This window comes from Entelurus aequoreus, linkage group LG25, assembly GCF_033978785.1.
Source record: "Entelurus aequoreus isolate RoL-2023_Sb linkage group LG25, RoL_Eaeq_v1.1, whole genome shotgun sequence".
Taxonomy (NCBI): Eukaryota; Metazoa; Chordata; class Actinopteri; order Syngnathiformes; family Syngnathidae; genus Entelurus; species Entelurus aequoreus.
The window spans coordinates 6036216-6046112 of NC_084755.1; the positions used below are offsets into that span (position 1 = coordinate 6036216).

At 41.8% G+C, this 9897-nt stretch overlaps 1 protein-coding gene across 1 annotated transcript in view; it reads right to left on the reverse strand.

The window, feature by feature from the left end:
* LOC133642947 (MICAL-like protein 1) overlaps positions 1–9897 on the reverse strand; it is a 35887-nt gene that overhangs the window by 1889 nt on the left and 24101 nt on the right. Inside the window, exons 5-12 of the mRNA XM_062037370.1 lie at positions 8929–8974; positions 8511–8835; positions 5227–5448; positions 4955–5093; positions 3335–3425; positions 3199–3272; positions 2253–2367; positions 384–430 (exon numbers count right to left, since the gene is read on the reverse strand). Coding sequence (XP_061893354.1) covers positions 384–430; positions 2253–2367; positions 3199–3272; positions 3335–3425; positions 4955–5093; positions 5227–5448; positions 8511–8835; positions 8929–8974 — 1059 coding nt within the window. The remainder of the gene's footprint in view (positions 1–383; positions 431–2252; positions 2368–3198; positions 3273–3334; positions 3426–4954; positions 5094–5226; positions 5449–8510; positions 8836–8928; positions 8975–9897) is intronic.

Sequence of the window (9897 nt, forward strand, 5' to 3'; positions counted from 1 at the left end):
ATGGAGACACTTTACTATTAAATGTTGTAATGGAGACTTTACTATTAAATGTTGTAATGGAGACACTTTACTATTAAATGTTGTAATGGAGACTTTACTATTAAATGTTGTAATGGAGACTTTACTATTAAATGTTGTAATGGAGACTTTACTATTAAATGTTGTAATGGAGACTTTACTATTAAATGTTGTAATGGAGACACTTTACTATTAAATGTTGTAATGGAGACACTTTACTATTAAATGTTGTAATGGAGACTTTACTATTAAATGTTGTAATGGAGACTTTACTATTAAATGTTGTAATGGAGACACTTCCATGTACAATTCTGCTTAGGAGACCACAGAATGACAACATTTGAAATAATGTTTATTTTCCTCACCTTGGTTCCTGGACATCACTTCCCAAAGCACGTCCTCTTCACGCTCCCTAAAGTAGAGTTGCACAACATCCATGTTGCATCAGTGCTTCCACAACATGCTGTACATCCATGTTGCATCAGTGCTTCCACAACATGCTGTACATCCATGTTGCATCAGTGCTTCCACAACATGCTGTACATCCATGTTGCATCAGTGCTTCCACAACATGCTGTACATCCATGTTGCATCAGTGCTTCCACAACATGCTGTACATCCATGTTGCATCAGTGCTTCCACAACATGTTGTACATCCATGTTGCATCAGTGCTTCCACAACATGCTGTACATCCATGTTGCATCAGTGCTTCCACAACATGCTGTACATCCATGTTGCATCAGTGCTTCCACAACATGCTGTACATCCATGTTGCATCAGTGCTTCCACAACATGCTGTACATCCATGTTGCATCAGTGCTTCCACAACATGCTGTACATCCATGTTGCATCAGTGCTTCCACAACATGCTGTACATCCATGTTGCATCAGTGCTTCCACAACATGCTGTACATTCATGTTGCATCAGTACTTCCACAACATGCTGTACATCCATGTTGCATCAGTGCTTCCACAACATGCTGTACATCCATGTTGCATCAGTGCTTCCACAACATACTGTACATCCATGTTGCATCAGTGCTTCCACAACATGCTGTACATCCATGTTGCATCAGTGCTTCCACAACATGCTGTACATCCATGTTGCATCAGTGCTTCCACAACATGCTGTACATCCATGTTGCATCAGTGCTTCCACAACATGCTGTACATCCATGTTGCATCAGTGCTTCCACAACATGCTGTACATCCATGTTGCATCAGTGCTTCCACAACATGCCGTACATCCATGTTGCATCAGTGCTTCCACAACATGCCGTACATCCATGTTGCATCAGTGCTTCCACAACATGCCGTACATCCATGTTGCATCAGTGCTTCCACAACATGCCGTACATCCATGTTGCATCAGTGCTTCCACAACATGTTGTACATCCATGTTGCATCAGTGCTTCCACAACATGCCGTACATCCATGTTGCATCAGTGCTTCCACAACATGCTGTACATCCATGTTGCATCAGTGCTTCCACAACATACTGTACATCCATGTTGCATCAGTGCTTCCACAACATGCTGTACATCCATGTTGCATCAGTGCTTCCACAACATGCTGTACATCCATGTTGCATCAGTGCTTCCACAACATACTGTACATCCATGTTGCATCAGTGCTTCCACAACATACTGTACATCCATGTTGCATCAGTGCTTCCACAACATGCTGTACATCCATGTTGCATCAGTGCTTCCACAACATGCTGTACATCCATGTTGCATCAGTGCTTCCACAACATGCTGTACATCCATGTTGCATCAGTGCTTCCACAACATGCTGTACATCCATGTTGCATCAGTGCTTCCACAACATACTGTACATCCATGTTGCATCAGTGCTTCCACAACATGCTGTACATCCATGTTGCATCAGTGCTTCCACAACATGCTGTACATCCATGTTGCATCAGTGCTTCCACAACATACTGTACATCCATGTTGCATCAGTGCTTCCACAACATGCTGTACATCCATGTTGCATCAGTGCTTCCACAACATGCTGTACATCCATGTTGCATCAGTGCTTCCACAACATGCTGTACATCCATGTTGCATCAGTGCTTCCACAACATGCTGTACATCCATGTTGCATCAGTGCTTCCACAACATGCTGTACATCCATGTTGCATCAGTGCTTCCACAACATACTGTACATCCATGTTGCATCAGTGCTTCCACAACATGCTGTACATCCATGTTGTTGACTTCCAACCCACCTCTGCCTGTCTTGGTCCAAAGCGCTGACGATGTGGTTCCTCTGCTCGATGATCAGGACCAGCTCAGCCATCAAACTTTCCTCCCGACTCTTATCTTCTTCACTCCAGACGCTTTCTGGAAGGGAAGGAACACAACAAATGTCTCCTGTAGAGGACGTTTAGAGGGCCACATTGACCTGCAGGCAGTAGTTTGGACACCCCTGACATTGACCAAATGTCTACTGTAGAGGACGTTTAGAGGGCCACATTGACCTGCAGGCAGTAGTTTGGACACCCCTGACGTTGACCAAATGTCTACTGTAGAGGACGTTTAGAGGGCCACATTGACCTGCAGGCAGTAGTTTGGACACCCCTGACATTGACCAAATGTCTACTGTAGAGGACGTTTAGAGGGCCACATTGACCTGCAGGCAGTAGTTTGGACACCCCTGACGTTGACCAAATGTCTACTGTAGAGGACGTTTAGAGGGCCACATTGACCTACAGGCAGTAGTTTGGACACCCCTGACATTGACCAAATGTCTACTGTAGAGGACGTTTAGAGGGCCACATTGACCTGCAGGCAGTAGTTTGGACACCCCTGACATTGACCAAATGTCTACTGTAGAGGACGTTTAGAGGGCCACATTGACCTGCAGGCAGTAGTTTGGACACCCCTGACATTGACCAAATGTCTACTGTAGAGGACGTTTAGAGGGCCACATTGACCTGCAGGCAGTAGTTTGGACACCCCTGACATTGACCAAATGTCTACTGTAGAGGACGTTTAGAGGGCCACATTGACCTGCAGGCAGTAGTTTGGACACCCCTGACATTGACCAAATGTCTACTGTAGAGGACAGTGGTTGTCCAGAATATACACAATAAGAAGACTGGTAATGGTGAAGGCAGAAGTTAGACATTGTTTGTAAATGTGGCCCCCAGCAGGATTGAGTTGAAGACTGACCTGGTTTGTTGAGGAGACATCTGAGCTGGTACTCCACCTCCACCTGCCTCTCCTCCAACTTCCCTTGCTTGCTCCTAACACAACAAGTGCACTTCACGTCTCCTGCCAGGCTTTAGTAAGAAGTGCAGACCCTTACAGGTAGACCAGCTCCGTGTCTCGGCGCATCAGAGAGTCCCTCTCACGGGTGAGAGCACGCCACTCGCTCAGCAAATGCTCTTCCTCTTCGTCTAAAAAGGAACAAAATACGGGAATTCTTTGCCTCGGCGACCTTTGACATGTGAGCAATAAAAATGTATATTGTATAAATTAGGACTGTCAAAGTTGACTTTCTTTCAAGTCCGTGCAAACTTTGTGTCTCACGCATTGCCTTGTATAGGAGTTGTGTTTTTCAACGTGTGGTTGCTTATTTTGGCTTGCTTTTCTAACCCCACAATGAAGCAAAACATGACTGTGACTGTAGCTTGTTTGTATATACTGTATACATGTAGACATATATAAATGTGTGTATATATATATATTTGTTTTTTTGTTTGTTTGTTTTTCTACTTTTTTAAATGCTTCTGGATGACATTCTGACAATAAAATTGCATTTGTGTCAAAATATGGACAGCTTTTTTAAAGTTCATGTTTACAGTAATCTACTGCGATTAATTTACAATTATTCAAAATGCAAGACTGGGATTACTTTGATTAAGAATGTAATTATTTGACAGCACTAATATATACATACATACTAGGGATGTCCGAGAATTATCGGCCGACAAATGCGTTAAAATGTAATATCGGAAATTATCGGTATCGTTTTTTTTTATTATCTGTATCGTTTTTTTTTTATTAAATCAACATAAAAAACACAAGATACACTTACAATTAGTGCACCAACCCAAAAAACCTCCCTCCCCCCCATTTCTTTCTGTTATTAATATTGTGGTTCCTACATTATATATCAATATATATCAATACAGTCTGCAAGGGATACAGTTATTAATATTAACAATATATCAATATATATCAATACAGTCTGCAAGGGATACAGTTATTAATATTAACAATACATCAATATATATCAATACAGTCTGCAAGGGATACAGTTATTAATATTAACAATATATCAATATATATCAATACAGTCTGCAAGGGATACAGTTATTAATATTAACAATATATCAATATATATCAATACAGTCTGCAAGGGATACAGTTATTAATATTAACAATATATCAATACATATCAATACAGTCTGCAAGGGATACAGTCCGTAAGCACACATGATTGTGCGTGCTGCTGCTCCACTAATAGTACTAACCTTTAACACTTCATTTGACTCATTTTCATTCATTACTAGTTTCTATGTAACTGTTTTTATATTGTTTTACTTTCTTTTTTATTCAAGAAAATGTTTTTAATTTAGTTATCTTATTTTATTATTATTTTTAAAAAGTACCTTATCTTCACCATACATGGATGTCCAAATTAGGCATAATAATGTGTTAATTCCACGACTGCATATATCGATATCGGTAATTAAAGAGTTGGACAATATCGGAATATCGGATATCGGCAAAAAGCCATTATCGGACATCCCTAATTTTCACATTGTCATTGTGGGTTATTGTTTGTAGAATTTTGAGGAGAAATATGAATGTATTCCATTCTGGAATAAAGCTGTAACAAAAGAAAATGTGAAATGCTGTGAATACTTTCCAGATGCACTGCATGCTCGATGCATATATTTATGAAAACATTTTCAATGACCATTCTTGCACTTTCTAAGGTTGGTCTCCATGGCGACGCCTCGTTCTTCCAGCGCCTCCAGCTGCTTGTTCAGTCGTCTTGCCTCCGCCTGCAGGTGTGCTGCAGGAGCAGACTGCTCCACCTCCACCTCCACCTCCACCTGGCAGAGCACAAATAAGCCAGCATTTTTTTTCCAGACATGGATTTCCAGTGAAAAGACTCCACTTTGCCTTCTCGGGCCGAGCAACGTGACAAAATGTAGGACAAGAGAGCCACAAAGACAAATGTCAGACCTTCCTTCTGACGAGTGGGAAGCCGTGTCCAGGAGCCGGGGCCCGTCCAGGTGTGCCGTGTCCAGGAGCCGGGGCCCGTCCAGGTGTGACGTGTCCAGGAGCCGGGGCCCGTCCAGGTGTGCCGTGTCCAGGAGCCGGGGCCCGTCCAGGTGTGACAACCTGACACGTCTCTGATTTGGCCGTCTCCCTTTTTCGATCAAAATGATCATTTTCTTGGCAGACCTGCAAACAAATCCTCAGAACATTACTATCCTAAATTCCAGGCTATAAGCCACTACTTTTTTCCTACACTTTGAACCCTGCGGCTTATATGGATTTTTCTCAAAAAACAGCCGTACTAAAAATAGTTATAGTCAGTTTAAAAAGACACAACAACAAGCAAATACACCTACAACGTGTTTTAGTGTGTGTGCTATGGCGCCATCTTATGGACAAGTCTGCTCACTGCAGGTGTCATAAGGTGCTTATTTTTTATTTTTTCAACCAGACTGCCGTGTTCGTCTTCGAGCTGTCCATAGCGTTTCTACTCATAAAGATTCTTCATGAATCACTCTATGCAACGTTTGTAAGTTTTACAATATAACTAAAACTATTCTTACTTACTAAAGTGTCCCATGTGTGGTGTCTGTAGGAGTGTTTTCATGCTATTGTAATGTAATCAAGCTAGCGTCGTTAGCATTAGCTAATATGTTAACCCTTTTACGAGTGTCGGTGTTAGTATTATTAATTTACGATGGCATTCTTTTTGTGTTTTCACAAATTCCTCAGTAAATTCAGCAAAACGTCAGCGTGGAGTTATTGAGTCTGTTTAGCTGATTGGAGAGCTAGCTTGCGCAGCTAGTGGCTCCATGACCATGACTTCTGTTTTGTTTGATCATCCGTTTCACTGCCCTGTTACAGACACCGTTTGGAAACAATTAATAAACATTTACTAAATATTTATGTGTAAATAAGTCATTTCACGTTGGATTTTACGTGCGTCAAAACAAAAGCATCAAAAGCGTCCATCTATCCCTGCTAATTAAAGGCCTACTGAAAGCCACTACTAGCGACCACGCAGTCTGATAGTTTATATATCAATGATGAAATCTTAACATTATAACACATGCCAATACGGCCGGGTTAACTTATAAAGTGACATTTTAAATTTGCCGCTAAACTTCCGGTTCGAAACGCCTCTGAGGATGACGTATGCGCGTGACGTAGACCGGCGAACACGGGTATGCCTTCCACATTGAAGCCAATACGAAAAAGCTCTGTTTTCATTTCATAATTCCACAGTATTCTGGACATCTGTGTTCGTGAATCTGTTTCAATCATGTTCATTGCATTATGGAGAAGGAAGCCGAGCAAGCAAAGAAGAAAGTTGTCGGTGCGAAATGGACGTATTTTTCGAACGTAGTCAGCCACAACAGTACACAGCCGGCGCTTCTTTGTTTACATTCCCGAAAGATGCAGTCAAGATGGAAGAACTCGGATAACAGAGACTCTAACCAGGAGGACTTTTGATTTGGATACACAGACGCCTGTAGAGAACTGGGACAACACAGACTCTTACCAGGATTACTTTGATTTGGATGACAAAGACGCAGACGTGCTACTGTGAGTATGCAGCTTTGGCTTTTTTTTGCGTATGTACGTAACTTTTTTAAAATATATAAGCTTTATGAACCTTGGGTTAGGTGAACGGTCTTTTGGGCTGAGTGATTGTGTGTGTTGATCATGTGTTTGAATTGTATTGGCGTGTTCTATGGAGCTAGGAGCTAGCAGAGGAGCTAGGAGCTAGCATAACACGTACCGTACCGTACGTGCGCGTCACGTACGTAACTTTTTAAAAATATATAAGCTTTATGAACCTTGGGTTAGGTGAACGGTCTTTTGGGCTGAGTGATTGTGTGTGTTGATCAGGTGTTTGAATTGTATTGGCGTGTTCTATGGAGCTAGGAGCTAGCAGAGGAGCTAGGAGCTAGCATAACAAACACGCAGGTGTTATTATGCAGGATTAATTTGTGGCATATTAAATATAAGCCTGGTTGTGTTGTGGCTAATAGAGTATATACATGTCTTGTGTTTATTTACTGTTGTAGTCATTCCCAGCTGAATATCAGGTAGCGTGAGTATGCAGCCTTGGCTGCTAAACATTCGATAACTTGACCGTATGTGCGCGTCACGTACGTAACTTTTTAAAAATATATAAGCTTTATGAACCTTGGGTTAGGTAAACGGTCTTTTGGGCTGAGTGATTGTGTGTGTTGATCAGGTGTTTGAATTGTATTGGCGTGTTCTATGGAGCTAGGAGCTAGCAGAGGAGCTAGGAGCTAGCATAACAAACACGCAGGTGTTTTTATGCAGGATTAATTTGTGGCATATTAAATATAAGCCTGGTTGTGTTGTGGCTAATAGAGTATATATATGTCTTGTGTTTATTTACTGTTGTAGTCATTCCCAGCTGAATATCAGGTCACCCCCGGCTCTCACAGCATCTTCCCTATCTGAATAGCTTCAACTCCCCACTAGTCCTTCACTTGCACTTTACTCATCCACAAATCTTTCATCCTCGCTCAAATTAATGGGGAAATTGTCGCTTTCTCGGTCCGAATCTCTCTCACTTCATGCGGCCATCATTGTAAACAATAGGGAACTTTGCGTATATGTTCAACTGACTACGTCACGCTACTTCCGGTAGGTGCAAGCCTTTTTTTTATCAGATACCAAAAGTTGCAATCTTTATCGTCGTTGTTCTATACTAAATCCTTTCAGCAAAAATATGGCAATATCGCGAAATGATCAAGTATGACACATAGAATAGATCTGCTATCCCCGTTTAAATAAAAAAAATTCATTTCAGTAGGCCTTTAATCTACTTGTTAATTTCCTGTTATTACCTGCTTATTTCAGCAGGTGCTACCATCTACACTTTTTAAACTTACCTAAGTCATTTTTTATTGGTGTTATTCAAAGCTAGCTTAGAAGTTAGTTGATCTATTAGCATGCCACACTCTGTGCAACATGTTTAGCCTTGTCCTCCAGTGATAATGCTACTTGATAATGATATTTAGGGTACTAAGAAAGGCAGTTTATTTTCCGTAATGAAGGTGAATATCATTCGGATGGATACAGTGTCAGACGGAAGTGATTAGTGTTTGTGATCCACATTAAGAGGAATTAACGGCCATCACCTATTTTTCAGGAAAATCGGTCGATACTGATCCATCGGCACATTTTTTTTTTCATCCCTCATATTAAAAGAAAACATTTGACCTTTAGACCACAGTCACTTTTACCTCCGAGTCCTGAGGCCCAGGTGTTTTAACAGCTGGCTGGGAAAAACTCCTCGACAAAACCGGATCCCCAATCACGATATCATCCCCGGGGGCCTCCAAAGACGAGGAAGCAATCCGACTGGTAGTGTCGGCAAGAACGTCTTTGGTATGGTCCTGCAGGTCTCCGCTGAAAGGATTGGGAGGAGGGACTTTGGGTCTGTACCAGGACAAGCCAGACCGGGAGTGTCTGAAGGGTACCGGGCTCTCAACAGGAGGCAGTTGTGTCCACGGTCCCGGGTGGATGATTCTCAGCCAGGGATGGTTTCTTTTCACCGGACTTTTTCGTCTGAAAGAAGAAGGTCAGAAAGAAGAAAGGTCACGGGGGTCCATAAAGTGTGGTGTGATACAGTTCTAGGGCCTGATCAGGAATGTTGCTCACATGAGGGATGGACTGGCTGAGGACTGGACTTGCATGGAAGGACTGCCTGGACAGGAAGTTGAAAAAAGACCTGACTAGGAGCAACAACATGCATGAAGTAAAGTGCTGGTTCTGCTTTCCTAGGAAGAATTGCAGAAAAATGTTGCCCCGGTTTTTATATAGACCGACCAGTTTTCATATAGACCGACCAGTTTTCATATAGACCGACCAGTTTTCATATAGACCGACCGGTTTTTATATAGATCGACCGGTTTTTATATAGACCGACCAGTTTTTATATAGACCGACCGGTTTTCATATAGGCCGACCGGTTTTCATATAGGCCGACCAGTTTTTATATAGACCGACCAGTTTTTATATAGACCGACCAGTTTTTATATAGGCCGACCAGTTTTCATATAGGCCGCTTGGTTTTCATATAGACCGACCAGTTTTCATATAGACCGACCAGTTTTCATATAGACCGACCAGTTTTCATATAGACCGACCAGTTTTCATATAGACCGACCAGTTTTTATATAGACCGACCGGTTTTTATATAGATCGACCGGTTTTTATATAGGCCGACCAGTTTTTATATAGACCGACCAGTTTTTATATAGGCCGACCAGTTTTTATATAGGCCGACCAGTTTTCATATAGGCCGACCAGTTTTCATATAGACCGACCAGTTTTTATATAGACCGACCGGTTTTTATATAGATCGACCGGTTTTTATATAGACCGACCAGTTTTTATATAGACCGACCGGTTTTCATATAGGCCGACCAGTTTTTATATAGGCCGACCAGTTTTTATATAGACCGACCAGTTTTTATATAGACCGACCAGTTTTTATATAGGCCGACCAGTTTTCATATAGGCCGCTTGGTTTTCATATAGACCGACCAGTTTTCATATAGACCGACCAGTTTTCATATAGACCGACCAGTTTTCATATAGACCGACCAGTTTTTATATAGACCGACC